Source organism: Anabrus simplex, chromosome 1, assembly GCF_040414725.1.
Source record: "Anabrus simplex isolate iqAnaSimp1 chromosome 1, ASM4041472v1, whole genome shotgun sequence".
In the NCBI taxonomy this organism is placed as follows: domain Eukaryota; kingdom Metazoa; phylum Arthropoda; class Insecta; order Orthoptera; family Tettigoniidae; genus Anabrus; species Anabrus simplex.
This window is the reverse complement of record NC_090265.1, coordinates 738,480,489-738,506,706: the sequence shown is the minus strand read 5'-3', so window position 1 is coordinate 738,506,706 and position 26,218 is coordinate 738,480,489. Positions and strand designations below refer to the sequence as shown.

General features: G+C 39.0%; 1 protein-coding gene across 1 annotated transcript in view; it reads right to left on the bottom strand.

The window, feature by feature from the left end:
- The window catches only part of Cdk9 (Cyclin-dependent kinase 9), a 143,065-nt gene that overhangs the window by 36,162 nt on the left and 80,685 nt on the right, over positions 1–26,218 (bottom strand). The window contains exon 6 of the mRNA XM_067136125.2: positions 21,205–21,475. Within this exon, the coding sequence (XP_066992226.1) occupies positions 21,205–21,475 (271 nt within the window). The remainder of the gene's footprint in view (positions 1–21,204; positions 21,476–26,218) is intronic.

Genomic DNA, 26,218 nt, shown 5'->3' with positions numbered 1-26,218 from the left:
ACCCACTAATCTAAGATGCGTTTCGGCTAATTGTCAGTTTTTAAATATTTTGGGTACTGTGAAGGTCAAGTTGAGGATTGGGAATTTCACTTGGAAGATCAAGTGCTTGGTGACATCTAATTTATCATGTAATATTATCCTGGGTACCAATTTTCTATCTTGGGCCGGTGTTGTTTTGGATCCTCAGTGTCGAAATTTCTTTTTTAAATTTTCCCCTGACTTGAAATTTGTATTGATTAACGTTCTCTTGAAAATGCCTAAAGTATTGTGTGTGGGTTACCCTGGGTCAGACGAATCTAGTGACATCGATCGGCTTGACCTGAATCATTTAGGAGATGGCGAAGCACGGCAAGTTCGTGATCTTTGCAAGGAATTTCCCGACGTGTTCACTAGCAAGTTAGGCTTGACCAACGTACTCGAGTATGATATTGAGTTGTCTGACCTGCAGCCTGTTCGATCCCCTCCTTACCGCCTTTCCCCACCCCGTATGTTGGAACTAAAGAAAATTGTTGAGCAACTGGAGAGAGACGGAGTGATCAGACCTTCCACTTCTCCATACGCGTCCCGTGTTCTTGGTACCCAAACCTTCCGGTGGTTATCGAGCTGTGATTGACTATAGGGCCCTAAATAGTAAGATTGTACTCCAATCTATTCCTCTACCCGACCTTCATACTTGTTTTGGATGGTTCTCGGGAGCGAAATTTTTCACTGTCCTGGATTTGAACCAGGCATATTACCAAGTGCCTTTATCGAAGAGATCCATTCCCCTCACTGCCTTCATCACCGACTGGAACTTGTACGAGTTCCTCAGGCTTCCGTTCGGGCTCAGTTGTGGAGCAGCCGTGTTGTCGAGGTTGCTAAATTCCATTCTCTCTGACATTAAGTTCAACTATGTCTTTAATTACCTGGACGATTTGGTAATTTATTCGAATACCTTCGAGGAACATATGGTGCACGTCAGGGAAGTATTACAACGGTTAAGGAAAGCCGGCCTTACAGTGAAGTTATCAAAGGTAGCTTTCGCCAGACCTAGCATGAATTTCTTGGGACATGTAGTTTCTTCTGAAGGCGTTTCCATTGATCATTCCAGAACTCAAGCCATTAGAGATTTTCCACCTCCCAAAGATGTCAAGGGCGTTGCTCGATTCGTTGGTATGGTCAATTTTTTTAGAAAATTCATCCCTAACTTTGCTGAGGTGGCTGCCCCGTTGAACGACCTTAGGAGAAAGAATGTAAAATTTACTTGGGGTAAAGCCCAGGAGGAAGCTTTCAATTCATTGAAGGTCGCATTGACTAATGCACCTTTGTTAGCTATTCCTAATTTTGAGAAGCATTTCATTGTCCAAAATGATGCCTCCGGGCGTGCTATTGCTGGCGTTCTGTTACAAGAACATGAAGACGGGCGTAGGCCGGTGGCTTACGTATCCAGGGTCCTCAATGATCTGGAATCCAAGTACTCCATTTATGAACTAGTGTCTAGCTGTGCTGTTTGCACTGAAAAAATTTCGATCATTCATTGAACATGTCAACTTTGATCTAGAGACCGATAATCAGGCTCTTTCTTGGGTGTTGAACTGACCAAAAAGGACCGGTAGGATAACTAGATGGGCATTACGGATCTCATCCTTTAATTTCAATGTTCGCCACATTCGTGGGTCAGAGAACGTCATTGCCGATGGCTCGAGCAGGATGTTTGAAGGTAATCCTTGTGCGGAAGCCAACCCGTGTGTCGATGAGCTTGCTGTCAATACCGTTGGAGTTAGTGCCATCCTCACCGATTCCCCGTTGCTGTACCAAGAAATTGGAGATCATCAAAAAACTGATCCGGATCTAAAAAGGATCATTGACACAATCAGTAGTGGGATCGAAGTAAAACCTTACTCCTTATCTAAGGGTGTTCTCTGTTGTAAGGGTCGGAAGGACCATAATTCCAAAATTGTCGTTCCAAAAGTTCTGGTATCTGTCATTTTCAAATATTACCACTGTTCTCCCCTTGGCGGTCATCTAGGAAATTTTAAAACTCGTCTGAAAATCAGGCAATTCTTTGTTTGGAAGAAAATGGATAGTGATATCAGGAACATGGTCACATGTTGTAAATCTTGCGCCGTCAGCAAACCTAATTTGAATAATCGGGTGGGATTATTGTCTTCATCACAAGCTTCACGCCCCACGGAGCGACTGTTCATCGATTTCGTAGGTCCCCTCCCCCGATCTTCCTTGGGAAACACCCACATTTTTGTCTGTATAGATGCCTTCTCCCGGTTCTGTTGGATCTTTCCCACCAGGTCCACTAATTCACGTACCTCTATCTCCTGTCTAAATTCCATCTTTGCATCGTTTGGCCCACCTAAGTTCTTAGTATCTGACAACGCGAGTTCTTTCACCAGTAACTCTTTCAAAAGGTATCTGTTTGAGTTGGGCATCTCCCATGTCACCACTACCCCATACTACCCAAATCCTTCTTATGCAGAGAGGTTGAATCGGAACTTAAAGTCTGCGTTGATAGCGTATCATCATGACAACCAGTCCAAATGGGACTCCTGTCTGCATTGGTTGGCCCATGCTTTTAATTCCGCTACTCATGAGTCTCATGGTAAGACGCCTATGTCTTTAATGTTTGGCTATACCCCGTACTCCCCTATGTCTAACCTTCTATGTATTGAAGATCTTCTCCCAGACCTATCTAGGCCTAATGATGTTCAAAAGATCTGGAACGAAGCGAAAAGGAATCTAGTTGTGTCATACGAAAAGGTCAAAAGGCAGTACGATAAAGGTAGGAAACCGTCAAAATTCAATATCGGTGATCTGGTGTATGTTAAGGGACACTGGGACTGAAATTTTGGCGAAATATATGTAAAATATTGATTTTCGGCTTTATCCATATTAATACACCCCTAACCCCCGCGGATCTGATAGCAGTGTTTTCATCCAAATTCCTCCATTTTTAAAGCTCTAGCGTAGCTTTTAAATGCCTGGCGTGCAGTCCTTTAAACACCCACTTTCGTTCGACTCACGATCAGCACACATTAGTGGTGTATTCAAGCAGATTTCACGATTTCATTTCATAAGAATAATTCAAAAAGGCCTCCTACATCTGTCGGTCTGCATTTTGCTGCTTTCTAGTGGAGGAAGTAGGCACTTATACTACGTAAACTATATAAGAACTACAAAAGATTGAAAAATCTGAATGAAAATTACAGGTGGTGGTGTGGCCTTGCATAATATATTGAGTAAATTTTTATGCCTATTTTCAAGGACAGTGATTACTTATTAAAGAAATATTTATTAGTTTCAACATTATTTATGACTTTCCGTACATACCGTGTGCAAATCCTGTTTGTTTACAAACAAGTTGTTTTCCAGTTTGATTGTGTTGAGGTATGCGAGTATTTTCTACTATTGTTTGGTGTTGTTCTGTGGTGAAATGCATACAATAAGTTCTCGATGGCGTAAGCCAAAATCCAAAAGTAGGAGAAAACAAGAAATTTCTTTGAGATTCTCAGCTGGCAATACAGGTTATGAGCATTGTCCATTATTTTAAAAAATTGTTTTTTTCTCTGTTTCACTTTTTCAGGCATTCAAAATGTTACACGCATCATAAATCTTATGATATTGCTTTCAAAATTTGCATGTATTATCTTCATTGCATTGACTATAAACCTGCGGATTGATTTTTGGATTGCACTTTTGGTCTGGCTGCAAAAAAATTTCAAACTTAAAAAATTGAAGATTTTTTGTAGATTAAAAACTTGGATATAAAAAAAATTATTTCTTCATACTCATTAACGCAATTCAAAAAAGAATCTGTAGGTTTCTTCCAATTGTATTAATGCAATAGAATATTACCTAAAAGTTACACTATCTTGATTGGTTTAATGCGGCAGACCTTTATAAATATTGAAGAATTTGCACATGAAAATGTATAAAATAATTAATATCTCAAGAACTAATCAACTTGCAATGCTCAAATTTACCACAGTGGTTTATGTTATGACTATTCATAAGCATACAAAATTTCAAAGCTGTACCTCAGTTTATATAGAATTTGGAAATTTCAGTCCCAGTGTCCCTTAAGTGCTACCCAATAAGTAAGGCCGTGAATAAGTTTTCGGCAAAACTTGTCCCTAGGTACCAAGGCCCGTGCACTGTGTTGGAGTTTTTGTCTCCGGTTTCTATTTTGGTAAGTGACCCTGTAGCAAAACGAATTAGGCGCGTTCATGTTTCTCAAATTAAACCCGGTTGATCTGGCAAGTTGTACCGCGTCTTCCGCTGGATGGATGCACCTTTGGTAACTGACCTGTATCGTTAGTGAACTTAGCACACATACTGTGGGATGGCGAGCGAGTCAATCTGGTCCTTTCTGTGCCTTGTGTTGGTGATTCTAATTTAGTACTCCTGGTATATTACTGTTTCTCGGTGTGGATCCTTGTAGTTAGAAATTGATTTTCCTTAATTGTCTTGTGATGGTGGTATAAATTCCTTAGGATAGATATCCAAGTTATCAAACCTTATGCTTATGTGGTGCGCTACCGAAGTTCCATTGGGGAAATCTAATGACATCTAACTTAAATTGTGCTTTGTTTCACCCTCTGTTTCTCTAGGTGTTTAGTATGCAATTTCAAAGACTTATTTCTTCAGTGGCTCCGCATCGGATTCCTTCCGCTGAACCCTTCGATCATCTTGTGACTTAATCATTGCTGAGCTATGGTGTGCTTGGGATGGAATGTAAGGGAGTGTGTCTGATGCCTGAGTGTTTACCATTTTGTCATCCTTTCATTGTGTACGTGTCTGAAGATGTGTGGTGCTTAGTCATGATTGGGTTGCTATTTGTGCCATTTTAGTATTGTACGATTTCTGATTGTGGTGTGTTACGATCTATTGGTGTCGGAAAAGTTCCCTACTTGCCTTCTGCATGGACTGCGTGTCTTAAAGGTGTTTCTTTTCCGGGTACTGATGTTTGTTTTCATCCATGATTGAGTGATCTGACACTTCTCCTTTGGGTACTCTTCGCGGCTGTTTTAAAGTGGTATTCTATGCGTGAACCCTCGATTTTATTTTACCTGTAACGGGTTTTTGGGCTGAATTTATCTTCCTAACCTTTTGATTTTGGGGGTCGTTTTGGGGTTATGCAGAAAATCTGGTTCCGATTTTTCTGTGGGCGTTCGGTTTGTGCACTCCTGCCAGCATTGTGGTTGTATCTCCTGTGTTGTAACTTGGTAATGTTGTTGTGAGTTGTTAGGATCTTTTTGAAAAGTGGACCGTTAGTAACGTAGGGTAATTTTCCTTATCTACCGGTTGGCGTATGGAGTTTTCGGTGGTACTGTCGGACTTCCTTCCTGAGGGTATTTCTCCTTTGTGCTTCTGTGGGATGGACCTAGTCCTTAATCTGTACCGGGTTTGCTGTTGTAATTTCTGCCTAGTATTGTGCTGATTTTGTTTAGTGGTCAGTGAGCACGCGTTGAGGATAGCTATCCTTTATCTCTCTATGAGTGACCCGTGTTGCTAGCTTGTCATTATTTATGTAATCGTGTTTGGGATTACGTTGGTTGGCTGTCAAGACACCTTGGTTGGGATGTGATTTGTCCTTTAATTTACCTCTGTGTCACGGTAGGTTTGGCTATTGGTTTTGAATCCACTACTCCGAGGAAGTACACCTTCGGGTGGGCAATACTTAGTTTTCTGTTGGCTCTGGGATTTTCGACTTGTTCTTCCTCACGCAGAATTAGGTTTGTGGTTACCTTTCTGTACCGCGTTGCCCCGTGCATTTATTTCTTGTAGTTGTACCTTGATGTAGCCGTTATGGATGACTGACTGATCGCGATTTTTCCATCTGGTAACCTATAGGAGTCTCCTGATTGCCCATCGATTCTACTGTTGCCTGTCTTACCTCTCTGTAACTCGAGTGGTTTCTGCGTCCCTTCTCTCTGATGGTTTTCCGTTGGTCTGTTCAAAATATTAGTTTTCTATGCTTGAGTCCTTCCCTGTGTTTTGTTGGTGAACAAGGATAAATTGCCGATCCCAGTGTGGTTTGTATTTTGCTCAACCCCTCGTTCTTGACCTTTGGACCGATTGACGAGTTCGCCACTCCGTGGTTGTGTGCGTGTCACTCCAGTATCTATAAGTGTAATTTGATAGGTCATTCATGTGCCCTCTTAGTTTAACTCCTGCTATTCTAAACCATATGTTCCAAGGACGTCTATTCTTTGGAGTGGTCCTGTACCTTTATTTATATAATTTTCATGGGATGTTTTGTGCTTGAGTAAAATTACTGCTTTCCCTTCCGTTATTTTCATGATCTATTCGGGATATCTGTTTTGTCCTGGTTGGTATTAAGTGTTGGTTTGTACCCTATGTTTCTATGTGCTCTTGTTAATTGATTCTCTACGTGCCCTTGCTAAGTATCCTTCGTGGTAGAGTAACATTGTATATTTTATGTAGTTTCCCGTTGATTTCTTAACTGTGGTTGAATGGACCCTTCTTTTCCTTCGGTGCTAAATTGGACCAAGTGGAAAGCTCTGGGCCTCAGCTAGTTGGTTGGTAACCAGCATAATGTAAAGTTAATTGGCAGATCTATCGATCCTGTAACTGAATACTCACCTGCTTTTAATTTCCTGGTTCGCCTTTTTTTCCCCTCTTCTTGCGGTTTTGCCCCCATCCGGGTCTTCCGGTGCGTTTCATTCCCCCGTTGTCACCTTTTTGCAACACGAGATCATGCATTTCCTTAATACCAAAGAAGATTTGTAAAGGTATTCGTGCATTAATTTACCACCGTGCTTTAGGAAATAACCTGGATGCGTGGACTAATAACCATGTGGTTGTCGTTTGATTTTGGTCAGTATATCTGTGATTAGTGTAAGAATTGCCAAACCTCAAAGGTGAACTGGTTCATGGGTCAAAAACTATATCATCGTGTGATGCCTTAAACCAAAGTATATCAGGTGCACCTGAAGATTTCGTGAACTCTGATCATTGAACTCTCTATCTAGTGAAAAACATTACTCTGGTGATTTCCTGAGTGCGCGATTAACGTTTCTGAACACTGATGTTAATCGCACCCCCCCAATTAACTTGAAAAGCAACGTAATATGGAACTGTGTCTTAAACTGTTAACCTGGTCATGTGGACTCCTAATTCAAAATAGTTTATCCTGGTGGTCGTTTTCTGTTGGACTACTTCACCCAAATTTAGGTTATGTATGACCACCACATCATCATCGAATTATGCTTGAGATTTGTCGTCTTTCGGGGCGGGAGGACTGAGACAGTATTAAGTAGTTTGAGACTCCCCTCCATAACCTTTTCGAACTGGCATGTGTGTTGCCATTTGGAAATTCTATGTCAATCGGCTTTCGCCAATATCCCCTTTGTTATGGTATGCCGCGCGCTGCTGAACGAGTATTGGTCTGCGCCTACTGCGCGTGCGCGAGTGGTGTGACGCGAGCCTACTGCTGACTCCTAGCAACTACTTCCGAGGGAGTCGGCATGCTGTAGCCGCCATGGATGGACGTGAATGTGTGTGTTCCGCTATGCGGCGGGTGGTTGTGTTAAAACCCCCGTGAAATAATTCTTAAGAGGGATTATCCCTTATTCCATTAGTTGCTGGCCTCCTACTGTTTCACTGGATTATGTTTTTGCTACGATAATTCTCCAGGATCCTTGGTGAACAACTTTAGTTCACGGCCTCGTGGTTGCCGGTCTTCAATAACAATGGCCAGGTTTGAACTTCTCAATTTTTCTGGACTCAAAGGTATGTAACTGATTTGGATTAAAGTAATTCTGGGGAAGCAAGAAGATTTATGTGTTTCGGCGTACTTCAAGATAACTGTAATAATAATAATAATATTAATAATAATAATAATAATAATAATATTTGGATTAAGACTTCCTCTTCGAAATTTGTGCTGGATATCGTGTGCGTCTGTGAACCATAGGAAACGGTTTCGGCAATTAGTCATTTTAGAATGCAGTTCGCACGGAGAAAGAAATGAGTATGTTTATCTTAAAATTTAAGTAAAGGTTTTTTTTGCACTTTATTGTACCATAAGGTGTGAACCAAGGTGCTGTTTCCAAGGTAGCGGGGTTAGCTTTCCTTCGGGTTCCTTGCCTTCCGGGATTTATTTCTCCTTACTTTGATCTTTTTTGCATTGTTTCTGGGATCTCCGTTTAATTTTAATTTATACCGTTGGTTTTACTTCTCATTTGTAGACGGTGCTTTGCTTGTCCGTTACGTGTTTGGGTAATTGTTGTGGGCTTTGTTTTTAACGGGGATTGTTGTTGGTTCGTGTGTGCTTCTTGGATGGAAATATTTTTGTTGCCTGGTATCGTTGGCATTTCTTTCATATAAAGTGATTTATTTCGGCCAACCTCTTTGTCGTTTCGTCTCGTTCCTTGTCTGGGCGAAATGTGTAACTTCTACCTTTATTTTCGTGTGCCCTTGGAAATTGCCCTTGGTAAAAATTGGAACGAATTGTGGTAAAGTTAAAAGGCAACCGGCCTAAAGGTCATGGAACTACGGATTGTTTACTAAGCATGGTATTTGTTTTTCTCTTAAACGCGTGATCGATCACATTTAAATCAATATTTTAATTATCTTGTTTGAGGTATGGAGGTCACGGTTGTTTTTTTCCTTGTTGATATTTACGGATTAGTTCCTTTATTATTTGTTAAATGAAGTCTACATTTTCTTATTTAAAGTTGCCTTGTTGGCTATTTATCTACTAATCATATTAATTTCTTGCAAGTTAATCCAATTACTGTTAATCAAGTATTTACTTTCTTTTAAACAACCTGGTTCAAGTCATTATCTGACTTTAATCTCCTTTTAATGATGAACCTAGGTCCGCTCTAGATATTATCTTTTTGAATTGTTACCTCTAATTTAAATGTCTATTAAAGTTTTCTTTCATATCACTTAAAAGTTGGTTTTCATTTACCACATTTGGTGCAGCGCTGCAACTATTTCTTTGTTTGGGTGTCCACGGGCCTTAAGCTGCTTTTCCTCCACGTTTTGGGTAAGTGTCTCTATTTTCTTCCTTTTGGGTAATTTTAGTATCATGTTGTTTGCTGGTGTTGTTTTTATCCTTGAATTTTTTTGATGTACTGTGACTTGTTGTTTCACTTTCCCCCTTGTTCTCTCTTGTGTTCGCTTAATCTACCCATTTGGGGCGGACACAATAGCAACCTTCACACCAGTCCCTCTCTCTCTCTATTTCTCTCTCTCTCTCTCTCTCTCTCTCTCTCTCTCTCTTTCTCTCTCTTCCTTTTTTGCTCAGCTGGTGGGTAAGGTTATTAACCTCATCACCGCTAGGATGTTACCGGGGTCCTAGAGGGTGGTGCCGGTTAGACATTTAAAAAAAAAAAAAAATTTTACATCAATGATAAGGTTTTTCTTATGGTAGACCCAATAGGCCTATATGTTTTTATTTATTTTTTTCAGACTGAAACGGCTCCCTGTAGGATTTTAAAAAGGAAGTTAGATTTTGGAGAGACAAATCAAGAGAATAACACCATAGATCCCAGTCCACGTAGCAGTTCAGTCAGTGCTGTTATACAGTGCATTTCATCTGAACACAATTATTTTAGTGCAGAAAGCCCCACAAAACATAAAAATCTCAGTATATCTCAGTAGATTTTAGATAGATATTTTCCAAACCATACAGAAATCATAATTGAAGGTATACTCATCCTGATATACTATTTCACATCATGGAAATAATGAAAATGAAAAATGTCATTCAAATGGAAATTAGTAAAGTAAGTAAAGTTACTTGTGATGAACACTGGGCATAGCTTTATTTTTTACAGATTTCTTCAGTCATGTACTTTTTCAACAATCTGTTCATAGCACTGAATAATATCTGCTGTGATTACTCATCAGAAAGAAAAGCATTCTATTTCACAGGTTTTCTTTTTGCCAATATTACAGATTCTTGCTTTTGATACAACTGTTTGTAAAAACTGTAAATACTGAAAGAATTGATGGATTACTGATGTTCTCCAGTCTCCTAAGTCACAGGTAAAAGATTGTTTTTCTCCTCATGATCTGGAAATCATACTAAAGTTGTAAACTGCTGTGATTTGAAAATGCCTTGGTATTTTCATGAAAGCTGAAGTACTGAGTGTAGGATTTAATTGCATGTGTTTATTCCGAATATGCAAACAAATCAGTTACAGACATGATCATTATAGTAGGCCTAATGTGAGCTATATATTCTTTCTTGAAGATTATTAATTTAATGTACTGGTATACAATGTTTTCTGTTTTTGGAGAGTGTTCTCTAAATTTAAGACGTGTTTATCTACGTAGGTATATATTTACTATCATTAGTAGTGTATTTTGAAGTCATCCAGTTTTCTAAATGTTGTTTTATTACATCTGTTACTTATAGGCTAGCTATCCAAATGATTTGTGGAGATTTGTTCAATAACAATGCAAATGTGTTCAGTTTGTATGCATAAGTATCATTTCCGTGTTATTACCGTCTTGGTATATTTATTGCGTGTATTCACGTTAGTCGGTGTAGGCTATGCCATTTATTATTAATGTATAAGGACCTGGGAATAGCTAAGTTTCCCTGATGCTTAGAATGAAACATTTCCGTGCGGATCTTCTGCTTCTGCTTTCTAAAGCAGCACCTTTTAAACATTTTATTTTTGATGTATCTAATGAACATCTTTTCTTACCACGTTATCCTGTATCGCAGGAATAAAAATAACCTGTCGACAGGTGTTTTCATTTGTGCGTAATTGAAGTTAATGCATGAATTCCACAATACGGTCTCCTCGGCGAGCTGTGGAGTGCCCGCAACATGGCGATACGCGCATGGACAGCTCTTCCCCAGTCACACGCTACTGCACAGCCAACGGTGTAGGGCCTTGGTGTTCAGTACCACCAAAGGAGCTCAAGGCCCTTTTTCAATGTACGGAAGCTGGCTGTTTATAATTTAACAGTTTACAATTTAGGTGACGCCTCAGTGGAATGTTTTATTTGGGACAAGACTGAAGGAAAGAGAGGAAGCGTGGAAATTTCAAGTAGCATTTACGCTTACCTCATGAAATATCCTAATGCGAAGACAGTAATTATGATGTCAGACAGCTGTGGAGGACAGCAAAAGAACACTGATTTCGTGTGTATGTATATAGAAGCAGTACAAAATCACCCAAAACTTCAGCAGATTGATCATATTTATTTTGAATCGGGGTATAATTTGATGGAATGTGACTCCATCCACCAAAAAATATTCATGTCTGCAAAAAAACTTCCAGTATACACTCCAGAAGGGTGGGTTCAACAGACAAGAAATGTACGCAAAAATCCAGCACCCTACAATGTTTCTGCATTTGTGCACGACGACTTCATTGATTTCAACCCAAAGAAAGCTAATTTTACAGCTGAGGAATATAATACTTCTTTGCCTTTCCAACAAACGGTGTGGTTACAAGTGATTATTTTCATTTTGACCATATTGAAATTCAATTATTAAATGTTAAACAATCAATTTATTGAAACCACCTATTCAATACTAGTTAAGTCTTTAGGACTATAACACTGTCATTATATTAAGTTTTAGTATGGTACATGTTTCGCCTGTCATTGCAGGCATCATCAGCCATGAAATCTATCTCCAAGTCAGAGCTCAGAGTGGATGCTATACTAGGATTATTCATAAATCAATATTTTTTAGATAACAATTTGCACTGAAGTACAAGACATTAGGTCATATTGGAGTGAACAAGCCATTCATGTCTAAGTTCTAATGTGACGTCCAACTCATGTTCACACCTAAGGGAAATAATATTAACTGTCAACTCTCAAAATGCCAGTAATGAGAACGGCATGATACAAGTGGGTTTAAAACATCTGTACATTCTTACAATCTATTAGGAGATTAACTTGTACTAGAACTATTCTTCAAGACTATTTTTTACACAATTTTCACTAATATGTATAACATATGGAACAATTTGGGAATGAACTGGTCGATCTTGTCTTAAAGTTCCAATGGGACGTCCTACTCATGTCCACGTCGAATGGAGATAATGCCGATACTGAGATGGCAATTGTAATCCATTGGAATCATAACATTTAAACATTTCTTTTTACATTTGTAGGAGAACAACGATAAGACATATCTTTAAATTTGTAGGAGATCAAACACGTTCAGCTTATATGGTTTTTGGAATGGTCTAAATATTCTATAGATCAACATCACTTCCTTGAAGAATGAGGATCAATATTAAAGTTAGGTGGTAAGAATGCAGGTAGAGAGCTAGATCGAGTTTCATTAAATAATGGATTATTACGTCTCCATATAAACATTCTGTATGTTGTTTATGTTGTGAAGCTTTTGAAGTTATTCCGTGTAAGCCTGAAGAGTAGTTCAACTGGATTCTGGATGTAAGTGTGCAGCTAGTGGGTGTGTTGAAATCTGTAGAATAAAACAAAAAAGTGTGGGAGTGCTATATTAGGATGGTTTATTAGTGGATTTGATATTCTTGACACTTACACTTTAGACGTTACGAGGAAGTCCGGTTGTGTTGCTTGTGTGAGGTGGTCTGAACAGTCGCTTTATCTCTGCTTCTCGTATTGTACGTATGTGTCATTGTTGGCCGGGAGTGAGTTGGGTGGAGCAAGCTGGGTGGGTTGGTACGAGTGGGAGAAGGGGTGTGGCTGGGCGAGGGAGCAATGGCTGCTGTTGATAAATGGGCATTATTGTTGGATTTATAGTTGAAGATTAAAAAAAAAAAAAGATTACTGTTTATGTTAAGAGATGACAGGTAAGTTAGGAATTTGTTCCGTGACTGGGCTCCTTGTTTCTATGGTGTCATTTAGATTTAGATTTTTATTGAAGTGTTGGTCTATAAAGATGCAGGTATTTTCAAATTCAGTCATTAGACTACCTTTATCATACCTGCCAACTTTACAAAACCAAAAATCAGGAGATTTTGGTATGAAAATCAGGAAAAACCAGGAGAAATCAGGAGATACAAGTGATCAAAACTGCTTATTCTACATGTCTTGCACAATACAGTACTACAATATATTTATAATACTTATTGTCTCAAAGCCCGATTTGCACTATAGGCTACAAGGCTAAAAATTACACATCTTTATTCCCTCACAGAAAGTATGTGAGTGAGATGATTGGTCCCTGATAAGCCTGCTGAAAATAGTATGAATGCATGTGTGAATCAGTCGTGCACTTAGATGCCATTAGGCTACTTAGCAAATGCATAGATTAATATATCGCACCAAGTGCACGTGCGATTATGCAAAGCGCAAGGCTATTTGGATCAAATAACTAGCTGATGAACCCGTGCTTCGCTACGGAATTCTCAGAAAGACTGTCCTTATAGTTTTCCCAACTAAAGTCAACATAGGTCATTGCAATGACGCCAGTATGAATGTTGCGATAAAAAGCAATGTTGTCATATGAAATATTTGATAAAATGAAAACAGCACATTTTCTCACTTTTAGCGAAATGTACTACGGTGTCGTTCTGAACAGTTCAAAAGTTTCAGAGCTAGAATGACCAGGCTGCAGACAGCCGCGAATACTCCTGTGTAATCATTCCGTTTAAGTGTGCACACTGCTCATTCCAATCACTGCCTCAGAGTAGTGATTGAATAGCTGGAATACTATGCTAATCCAGTGTGTTACGTACCAGTAGTATCAGAAAATTTGTGAACAAGAGGAATGGCATGCTAAAGAAGAGAGAGATCTAACTCCTTACTCCCCAGCTACTTCCCGCCAATATTCAGGCTGGCTGTTATACTCAATACGCAGCAGTAATCCTATCTATCGGAGATAAATAGCAGCAGAATACACAAAGCATATCACAACAAACAATGGTCAATGTAATGTTATTGCTGATCAATTTTATGAGCTTTCTATATTGGAGGCCATCACACTTAGTTTTCTTCCAAATCTGTGATTTAGAGCATCTAATGTCAGGTGAGTCCTCCTTTCTTTCATGACAACCTCTTGTGTTATTTAAGCAATTGTTCCTTCATGACTTTTTTCTCATTCTTATTCTTCACAATTTAATCACCATCACCACCAATATTATTGTAGTCGGTACGGTAAAACTTAATAACACAAATAATCGGAAATTGTATTCTCTGTAACTTTTGTTATGTAGTACTTTTCAATATGACCAGTAAGATAGGTAATTAAAAATTAAATTTTTGGCACCTTCCCCTAAACTACCATTTTGAACAGAGTGAATAAAATTCTGTTCACCCATTTTCACGTATCCCTGCGCTGACATGGACTTAGCAAAAAAATCCGAATCCATGAATATCTCTATCATCATAGCCGGTACGGTAAAAATGTTCAAGACGTAAATGATAGGAAATTTTATAATATATAACTTTAGTTATGTAGTATTTATCGATAGGGCTAATAATAACATAAATATTTGAGAATTAAATTTTCGGCCTTCCCCAACTACCATTTCACTCAGCGTGAATAAAATTATTTATGGCCTAGATTGTAGCGACTTATTCCCCGACGTTATATACCGATTTTCATTAAATTCTCTTTAGCCGTTTTCTCGTGATGAGCGTGCATACACACGTACGTACAGACAGACAGAAATTACGGAAAATTAAAACGTGCATATCCCCTTGTTACTATGGATGGTCGCGACCGGTACGCAAATATCATTCTTTTTAAATTCTGAGTAATGTACGGACAAAACTCTTGTTTTATTTATATTGAGATAAATAAAAATTAGTCTGAATTGTCTCTAAATGGCTCGTAAAATCTCTAGAAAAGTCACTAATCTGTCACTAAATTACTAAGAAACACTCAATATCTAGCGACGAGTCTCTAGAATCGACCAGACTGATGTGAACGAACACCAACATAGAACGCGAGAACGAGAGATTGACAATCGATACACGCGTCGCGATATAAAGGTTTCAATAAACATCGTACATTCGCGAACATTTCTCGCATTCATAAACGTCGATGTTTCGTTTGAAAGCGGCCAATGAGTGAAGGACTTCCGGCCACTGGCGTAAAAAAGCTGAAACGGCGGGATTTGAAAATAAATGTTTGAAGTTCACCAAAAAATAAGCTAAAATCGGGAGAAATAATAGAATAATCGGGAGGCGGGAAAAACTGTCGAAAATCGGGAGTCTCCCGCCTAAATCGGGAAAGTTGGTAGGTATGCTTTATTAATGATCTTGAAGATTTGAAGGTCCTGGTCTATGGTGGTGAAGTTATGCCCCGTTTCTTTCATACGAATACTCATAGTGGAGTGTTTGTTGTGCTTAGATGCGTTGTAATGCTCTAAATATCTTGTATGAAAGCTGCGTCCAGTTTGCCCAACATAAGAAAATTCACACTGGGCGCATTTGAGTCTATAAATTCCTGAATTAAATAGACTGGAAACATGTGTTTTTAGTAGAACAATAATTGTCAAATATTTAATTAATTATTTTGTTACTACTTGAAGGTGCCTTCAATTCCTAATGTACAAATGTTCTAATAAAAATATTAGTCACACATCTTATTTTCTTCAAATTTGTCTTATTATTAAGTACAATTGCATCTACATAATAGATCATTATTAGTAAAACAGGAACAGTTTTAGTGCAGAATGAATGTCTTACCACACTGATTACATCAACGAGAAGTTTAATAAACTCACTCAGGCAAAGTAACGAAACTGCTTTTTCTGGTCTAAAAGCTAACAGAAGAACAAAATACAAAACTATCCTTAAACATGAGTAAAACAAGAACAAATGTAGTGGAGAATCCGCACCTTACTACACTCATCATCAGCAGGAAGTTTAATAAACTCACTCAGGCAAAGTAACGAAACTGCTTTTTCCCCCCTAAAAATTAAGAAAAGCACAAAATGCAAAACTACCCTTAAGCATGATGGTAATTAAATTTTTTTCACAAATAAACAAAATTGTAAATACAAAAATAGATTTTACGTAAGCAAGTCAAACTTTCTTTTAGCTCTCCTGGAAAATGAACAATTTGCACATTTGCTCGTCTGCCATAGTGGGAACGATATGAATTATTATATATGAGGTCATTTGCTTTTGATTTCTGCACCCTGGTAACTTAAAATTCCCTGTTCTTGTGTTAACACTGTACTAAGATTTTGGTTTTGTTTTTTTCCATTTATCCTTGTCAATTAATTGTTAAACTACCAGTTCCTTCTTCTTCCTTGGGCTATTATTTCTAAATCAACCAATTATTTACTGATTTATTTATCGATTCCTGTGAGGGCTTGGGTAATACTCATACTCATATTTAAGTCTACTATTTCCAAAAACTAGGTCTTTTCCTTTCATGATAACAGTTTTGAACTAATCTCTATTTTTTTTTTTTTTTTTTTTTTAAAGAAGTGGTCATGATTGCAATGATCCACTATAAGCCACTCTCCACATATTTTCCGCTTTTAGGTAAGTTGCTTTGCTTCTTACTTATACTAATTTATTTCTGTTCCTTTTAGTTTACTGCTTCGAGTGTAGCGACTGTGTTGCAATTTATTGTTTGTTTTTTCTGGGTGTCAGTGTATTTGCACAGTGTGTGTTATTTTTTATCTTGCCTGATCTCTGTGTACTGTGATCCTTACTGTTATTGTGTTATTTATTTTCTGTCACCCGGTACGTTACTGTGTATTTTACTAAACTACCACTGTGCCATTTATATTTAATTTGGCCTGTCACAGTGTTAATTTGATCCCACTATTTGTGTCGTACATTACACACATACTGTGCAAAAGGCAAATTTTTCTCCCTTTCTTCATTTTAGTATACACGTAAAATCAACAGAATATGATTCTTTAAATGTCTGGAAGTACTGTTTCTTGCTGGATTTATTCATGATAATCGGAATAAAACGTATGAAAATGTCCAAGAACAAACTGAAACATCAAAAGGAACCTGGACCACTGAACGTCACGTAAAATTATAACAAACACTCAAGGCAGTAAAACACTTCATTAAAACATGTCAAAGCACACCAAGTCTTAAACAATTAAATAAACACGAGGCCAACCCCGTGAACAAGGAATATGCACATGGTAAAAAAACGTACACACACAGACACATGTGGAACGAATGTAATTCATCTTCTTCTTTATGACTTAATGGTCTTTGCTAACAGCAGTATACCCAGTCACTGGAACGAATGTAATTAGTCCAACGAATTTAGGAAACTGTGAAGCACGAAGTTATAACACAAAAACTCAAACACTTCAAAACAAATATCATAACTTTAACAGGCCAAAACATTCTTGATTTTAGTGCACGGAAATCAACAGAATATGATTCTTTAAATGTCTGGAAGTACTGTTCGTAAACAAAGAACAACACTTGTGTGGTCAAAGAATATAGATTAAATCACAATAAGCGAACGGAGCGGAGAGAATTTGCGGAGCAGAGCCTGTCAACACCTAAGATTCACATGGAAGAACTGTTATCCCAGCTTTAAATTCAATTCCAACAACGACACAAACATCACACGGTTAAAAATACCAATCATATCGAAGAATGAGTTATCGACTATCGTGGACTTGCCTTCGACCAAGATCAAGCGTACTTCGACCCACGCAAACAACTGATTGTATGGAAGTGGAGCGATTATCGAGTGTTGTCTCAAATTTTTGTCCGCGAAGTCGTAAAATGACACCGTCCATCCGTAAAACCATAAAATGCAACTTCTGTAAATTGGCAGGTATGTCCTTGGTGTCCCATTTTCACACCAGGCAAATGTCTGGGGCTGTACCTTAATTAAGGCCATGGCCTCTTCATTCCAACTCCTAGGCCTTTCCTATCCCATCCTTGCCATCAGACCTATCTGTGTCGGTGCTGTGACGTAAAGCCACTAGCAAAAAAAAAAAAAAAAAGACCAGTGTACAAGTCCATTTTCTCCAGAAGAGGTACAAAAAGGTTTGGACACACCCAGAAATGGTAAAGCTGCAGGACTTGATGGGATATACCCTGAACTTATAAAGAACTGTGGTCCAGCAACCAAACATTGGCTTGCTTCTTTCTTCAGTGATGTTCTGCCTCCTCTATTCAAAACAGCTAAAATTGTTATCCTGAAGCCACGCAAGGATCCCAAATCATCTCAAAGCTATAGACCTATATCTCTACTAAGTGTTACATATAAGCTTCTAGAAAGACTAATCCTCAATAGAATATCTCCTGCAATTGAACACCTTATTCCACTTGAGCAAGCTGGTTTTTGACATGGTCGAGACTGTAGTGATCAAGTTCTCGCTTTGACTTCCTTCCTTGAAGCAGGATTTGAGGGGAAAATGAAAAATCTGTGTTCCTTGATCTCACGGCTGCTTATGACACCATCAGGGCTATACCATGCCTTAAAATTTTCACCCTGATAAAAAATATGCTCAGTAACAGATTTTTTCAAATTCATACAGAAATGTCCATAGCAGATTCCAAAAACTTAATAATGGCTTGCACTGGGATATCTTGTCTCCCATTCTCTTCAACTTAAAACAGCCATGATCTCCCAGAAACCATATCTCGCAGTTCACCTATGCAGATGATATCAACCTCACCATACAAACAGACTTCAATGAGGCAGAAGACATTCTATCCCAAGACCTTGACAAGATGGGTGATTATTTCAAAAAATGGCACCTGAAACCTAGTCCACTAAAGACAGAGCTACACCTAAATAACAGGCTGAAAAACTATCAACCTACGATCAGGTTCAGAAACACCACACTGCAGTGTAATACCAACCCAAAATATCTTGGTGTAACTTTAGATAGATCCTTAACCTATCAACGCCATCTTGAGAAACTGGCTGCTAAGCTTAAAAGCCGTAACAGCTTGCTGAGTATACTAGCTGGTACTTCATGGGGCGCTGATGCATGCACACTACGAACAACTGCTCTAGCAATAGTATATTCACCAGCTGAATATTGCTCCTCTGTACGGCTCAATAGCTCCCACGCTAGTCTGGTTGATGTCCAACTGTTACCATTACTGAGCAACATTCAGCCTCCTCACATCAGGCGGCAAAGTGCCCTTGTTAGACTGTGGACCAGGATAGCAAAGAACAGTTACCTCCCAATACATCAGGATACAGATGCTGCAATGAGACTCAAGTCACGGAATCCTGCCTGGAAGACGGTAAAGGAATTACTGTAGTTAATACACATTTCAAGCTTGATGAAATATGGAAATCAAGGGTCTCAATCACACCCTCATGGCATTGTCAACATCAGGGATCCATCTACAGAGTTGCCTGGGTTCAAGCTTTCTCACTCCACCTGGACCACACTCAACAGAATACGCTGTGGAGTCGGAAGAAGTGCTTCTGCTCTGCATGAGTGGGGCTGGAAAGACTTTCCAGCTTGCGATTGTGGTGCCAAAGTGCAAACCATCCTGCAAATTCTGAAGGATTGCCTTCTGCGAGCTTTTGATGGTTCCATCGAGGACATTCACCGAGTGACCCCTGAGGCACTCTCTTGGCTGGAAGAGCTGTACATTCGTCTATAAGAGACTGAGAGACCCCCACATCCTTTTTAATGTGGAGTTTGTATATATATAATTTCTTTTTTTTTTTTTTTTCTGTGCCTGTTAAGAACTTGTACATAGTTGATTGTCAACTGTAGCATCATATGATAAATAAATAAATAAATAAATAAATAAATAAATAAATAAATAAATAAATAAATAAATAAATAAATAAATAAATAAATAAATAAATAAATAAAGCGCTAAACAAACAAAAACACGAGAGAACACATATACCACCGAGCTAAATTTCACTATATTTTCAGTAACCTTGTTACCCTTGTTACCAACGCAATAAAACTGTTACTACATCTTCTGCATAACAATACCATCATTAAAATCCATTGGTAGTATGAAAGAAACCATTTAACTTCTAGTTTGCAAAACTGCAGCCTATGTATCTGGCTGTTTATCTGACAGTCGTAGTACAGGGCCTTAGACCTAAAAAAGGCATAGAATAGGACGCATTGAGCTCAATAGCTGCAGTCCCATCCACTATTCGGGAGATAGCGGGTTTGAAGATGGTTTTCCGTGGTTTCCCATTTTCACACCAGGCAAATGCTGGAGCTGTACCTTAATTATAGCCACAGCCGCTTCCTTTACAGTCCTAGCCCTTTCCTGTCCCATCATTGCCACAAAACCTATCTGTGTCGGTGCGACATAAAGCGAATAGCAAAAAAAAGGATGCCTAGACCAGTGATATGGAAGTCCCTCCATGAATATCTCCAGATGCTGTACCACTACTGTAGCAGCTGAGTGTATGTTGGGGATGGCCATTCAGAATTGTTTAATACCAAACAGGGTGTCCAACAAGGGAGTGCACTCACACCATTGCTATTCATTACTGTCATGGACAGTATTCTTAAAATACTGAAAAGGGAACAAGATGGAGATCTACACACATTGATGTAGCCATCTGGGGAGAAACAGAGGCTGGATGAATGGATAGCAAAGTTCAAACAGTATCAGATGAAAGTTAGCACAACAAAAACTGTTGCTCTGAAAATGAGTAGGAAAGATATTGGCTGCCACATAAAGCTTAAAGGTGAAAATATTCAATGTGTACAGGTATTCAAATACCTCGGGAATATGATTTCCAGCAGGGGTACTGCAGATAAAGAAATAGTAAACAGAGTGTCTAGCAGTTCCAACTTCTACATTCTCGTAAGACATCTACTTTGTGATAAAGTGGCTACGTGATCCAAGAAGACTCTCTATAAGTCATACTTTGTGCCCATTCTCACATACAGTCTAGAAAGATGTACAATGAGAGAGAGAGAAGTTAGTAAAGTGTATGCATGTGAAATGACGTTCCTACGAACTAGCCTCCAAAAAACATGCAAGGACCCTGTTAGGAATAATGACATCAGAATGAAAGTAGACTTGATAGAGGAAAAGCTAAGAACTTCGAGACTAACATGGTACGGACATGGCACAAGAACACCACATATGCCTAGAAAGAATAGCTGAAGGAAGAAGGCCAGTGGGAAGACATAGGAAGAGACGGACACACCAGCTGAGAGAAGAGGAGGGAATTGGGAATCAGTGGTGTGGACAGACAACGATGGCGAAGGCTCGTCCAACACCACGCTGGGAGGGGTTACATGATGATGAATCTGCCGACGTAATGTCATGCTGTCCTAGTTTCAGCTTGACGTAACTGTTTATTACATAAAAACATACCTTCCGCTTCTGTCCACGAGGGAGATCCATCTTGCTGTAGAGTTCCAATGACTCGACTCCGGGCCAGACGTCGGGAGTGATAGAACCACACAGCTGGGAAATGAAGGTCAGTTGTTGCTGCTCCGTGTTCCCTTGCATGATAGGGCTCCTCGTCCACATCTCCGCCATGATACAGCCAGCACCCCACAAGTCAACTGGAGGACCATAGTTACGGTCGCCTAACAACAGCTCGGGCGGCCGATACCAGAGAGTTACAACACGGTTTGTGTACCTGTGAACAATATTATTTTATTATTATTATTTAGTCACATTTTATTATTTTCTGGTGTTTCCTGGTAGATCTCATTGAGATGAATCAAATTACAGCTCACTTGTCTCTACACACCAAGTTACTCAGCACAGTAACAGACAATCCATTGCTATTAACCATTTCGGTCATAATTTTTCATTTTTTAAGCAAAAATTTGAAACTTTGAAAATGAGTTACACTTATGTTTATTAACATTTGTACCAAAAACAATTACATGCAATAACTATAATACTAGATCTAGAGCATTCTATATACAGGACACTGTGACTATCATCATCACCAGGAGGACGAGGACGAGGAGGAGGAGGAGGCGGCCTACTACCTGATGTATGGAGAATGTTGCAGATGAAGCAGAGGAAGACAGTGAAGTGATGCCTCCAGTGTTGATGCAAGTGCAGCAGTGGATGTTTTACGCAGGTATCTTTCATCTGTAGAGGGGGTGAAAATAGTTTTCATAACCTTTATGAGCTTGAAAAACAAATAGAGGTCATAAGAAATAAGAAGTGTAAACAGAGATCTATTCTGGACTATTTTGGCAGGAAGCAGTAATTGTGTAGTTTTCCACCTGGAATAAATTTGTGTTAATGTTGTAAATACAGGTACAATAGCAGCAATTAAAATGTTTCATTCAGACAAAATATTGCATATTAGATAAGTCTATAGCCATTCTAAGAAAGTAACTACTGAATATTAAAAGAATATATTTCACAAATTTTTAACCACCTACCGGTAACCTTCTCCTGGGCAAAGGATGAGCAGAATTACAAAGACAGTGTAGTCAACCGTTAATAGTAATTAACTTACATGGACAGTAAATCGATTGAGACTGAAATACTCTATAAATTAATAATATGCATTTGTGTAACATTTACCTCCTTTTCCAGAACATTTTTATATACCGGTACTGTATGCCTGTACAGATTGTTTCCCACAATTTACACTTTCCCCCCTTTTAATAAAACATTTATTGCAGCAAAATAGCCCTACATTAGTGAAAGGTGTTATAACAATTTAACACTTGCACGATTGGTCGCATAGTCTCTGATTGATCTAGTCCTCTTGTTGCAGAATTCTAAGTGATATCGTTCACATAACTGTCCACATAATGTACACTTGCATGAGTTTGACGGTTCGTGGTATGTTGTGTTTTCGCAAATGACATGGTGGAATCCATGTACTGCAAGTCTTGTAAACACGTGCCTCGTCTCAAAATTTGCTGCTGTCCATGAACGATTGATCATGGCCCCAGTTCCATAGAATTCCGTGGGTACTTCTTCTCTTTTCCTTATTAGTGTTCTTAGTAGGTTCTCCAATGCTGTTGTGTTAGGTAGGGGGTACATTGTCCTTAAATCCTCTATGAGGAAAGTTTCCCGCGCGAGAAGGTAGACTAATCTGGATCTTGTTGTTTTTGCCACTCCCATTGCTCTTTTGATGTATGTTGCTTTAACTCTTTCCAGTGTTGCTAAGTTCTTTTCATTCAGGTGTGTCCATATAATTTCAATCCCATACGTAAGTATTGGAACGATTATCGATTTGAAGAGCGCCATTGCTGTGTCAAGATTTAGTGTTCTGATGAAGCTTATTTCGTTTATCGCTTTAATTGCTTGTGTCACTTTCTCTGTTGTGTGTGTAGTGAAGCATTTTGCAGACGGCTGGAGTGTTATCCCTAGATATTTGTATTCTTTGGTGATAGATATTATTTTCCCTTCTAAGGTGATTCTTGTCTATTTTGATATTTGCCCTCCTGATCTGAACACCATCATTTCCGTCTTCTCAGTGTTAATTACAAACTTGTGTTCAATGCACAATTTTCCCACTTTGTCTATAGTGTTCTGCAGTTTCTTTAAGCTTTTTGAGCCAATCATGATATCATCCGCATAGGCGTATGCTGCTACATCTTCATTTTGTGCAATTTCCATAATGTCCTTCGCTGCCAGGATGAACAGCAGAGGGCTTAGCGGGTCCCCTTGGAGTACACCATTTGTTTGAATTATTGGTTCTGAAAGGTCTAGGCTGTCCGAGATTCTTATCTTGTTCCATTCATTTATGGAGTTTATGATTCTTGTCCAGACGCTGTCTCTTCCCAGAGTTTCCTTGAGCTTCCTTTGTACTAATGCTCGGTCCAGGAGATCAAAGGCTTTTGTGAAGTCTATAAAGATTGTATAGTATTTTTCCTTCTTTTCGATGGCTTCCCATGTTATTTAGCAGTAGTTCCACCGCTGCGAGAGTGGATCTTCCTCTCCTAAACCCGAATGGAGGTTCTGGGAGGTGCTCTTCCACTGTGTCCCTTATTCTTTCTGTGATTAGTTTTGTGAATACCTTAAAAGGATTGTTTTCCAGGGCTATTCCTCTGTATTTGTGTTCTTCGGGTCTCCTTTCCCTTTGAAAATTACCTTTACTATTGATTGTCTCCACTGTTCTGGGACTTTGGCTGTTTCTATGCATTTATTGTAAAGTTTCATCCAAATTGGAGCTAGTAGATGAACCGTGTATTTCAGGTATTCATTGTATATCATATCTGGTCATGCAGCTTTTTTCTTTTTTGTGGATTCAATAATGTTTTGAACCTCAGATGTAGTAAGTGGAGACCATGCTGCCGTCCCATGCGTTGTATGCACTTGGTTGGTTTCCGGTGTTCTTTCTCTTCCTTTGCTGAGGGTGTCTTTGAAATGTCTTGTTCATTCCTCCATGCTGATATAGTGGGTCTTTGCCTGCTTTTGAGGGCGGATTGCTATAAATGGGTCTCTCCTGGCTTCCTCAACTATTCTTTTTCCTTCTTCTTCCTTGTATGTCGTTTTCTTCTCCCGTGTTAGTGTTTTGTAGTATCTTCTTTTCTCGGTGTATGTCCAATTTTAGTCGGTGTAGAGCTTGAAGCACCTCTTTCCTTAATAGGAAGCACTTTTGATTGAACCATGCTTTTGCTGTTCGCACTTTCCTGGGGCTGGTTGCTTGTGTTAAAAGAGTTTCTCCAGTTCATGCACTGCTTCCTCTGCATTTGAGTTGTCGATTAGTGTTTTGATTTGTTCCATCTGTTCTTGGCATTCTTCTACTTTTCTAACATCTAATCTCCTTGAGAGTGGTCTCGTTTCTTGTTTTTTCTTTGCCTTCCATTCACTTTGTATGTCGATACTCACTGGAATGTGTTTTCTTATTGGTGTGTGGTACGCGCACCAAAGTGGATTGATATCCTCTTTTATTTCTCCTCTTATGAGGGCGATGTCTATAGTGCTTTTGCCGTTGCAGCAAATATATGTAGGGACATTGGTGTCGTTTAGCAGGTTGAAACCTTCTTCTTGCAGTGAATTTATTACTAATTTTGTTTTGTGATTTGGTATGTCCAACCGACAATTTAAATCCCCTGCAATAACTAGAGGGATGTCTTTCTTGCTCTGTGTTATTTGTTGGCCCAATTCGTCTATTATATCTATAGCCGTTCCATTTGGCTGAAAGTAGGTTGCTAATATTGTGATGTATTTTGTCTCTATTAGAATGGAGAGGTTCTGCTCTGATGTAGATACAATTGGTGTTATTCACGGTTTAAGAAGGACTGTTATTCCTCCTTAGGGTCTTCCTCTTTCTCCTTCTTTCGCTAGCAGGTGTATGCTATAGTATTCCGGGTGCTGCCAATGGTCTGTGAGAAAGGTTTCTGTGAATATAGCTGCATCATATCCTTCAAGAAAGTCTGGTGGAGCTATGCATGCTGCGCTCTTTAATCCTTTTACGTTCCATAACATTATTTTCATGCTTCTTCTCCCATCGATTTCTCCAAGTCTGGTAATTTCCGAGAGCTTCTGAGTTGTTTTATTCAAGTGATGTACCTGTTTCTCTTCGAAAAGACCGAATAAAACAGTAGCGTCTAACTGTTACTCCTGTTGGTCAGAATTCCCTCTTGTTTGCACTTTCAAGGAAGTTGAAAGGTATTCCTACCTTGAAAGCTTTGGTGCTGTATCTTGTTTCTGTAATGTGAAAATGGGAACTAATATTTACTGGACATAACTGAATTATTACATCAAAGCATCTAAGTGTACTTATTTATTCATCTGTCATGTCGACTTGTGTATCCAGCCGTTATCTGTATTATCGGTCATTGTTGGAACTGTTTCCTAACTGTGGAAGTTACCAGACCAATTTAATTCAAGTTATCTATCCATTATTGTCAGGCATTTGACTGAACTCTGTAGTGCGCCGAATTATCATTTGTAACTTCTGTGCATTTTCGCGGTGCACGCATTGAATTATGGGACTGCCTCTCGGCTAGCTCGGTGTGAGCTCAGTAGTCGGCAGTAGTCAGCTTGCCGTTACTCTCCAAGATGGCTGTGTTGTATGGAGCTCCCAAGCAGACGGTTTGGCGAGAAGGGAAAGCTATTATAATGGAGCTTGACTCCGGCGGTTAAACATAATGTGAGGGCTAGGCCCTATTATTCCTTCAATGTTATCCAGTGTGCTCCAACCTTTTTTTGTTCTTAATGTAACATGTAAACTTGGTGCAGTGAGTAACCGTTATCGGCATGAAATGTTTTAAGTGTCTTGTAAGTTTGGATACCTTAACTCAAGTAAGTACTGAAAATTATAATTTATTGAAGGGATCCCAGTCGTTCAGGCACTAGTGTGAGTAATTTCATCTTGGACATGAGCAACATTATAAACGACTATTTTGGTATTGGTTAACCTTGTAAGCAAAATCTGATATATATTTGAAGTGAA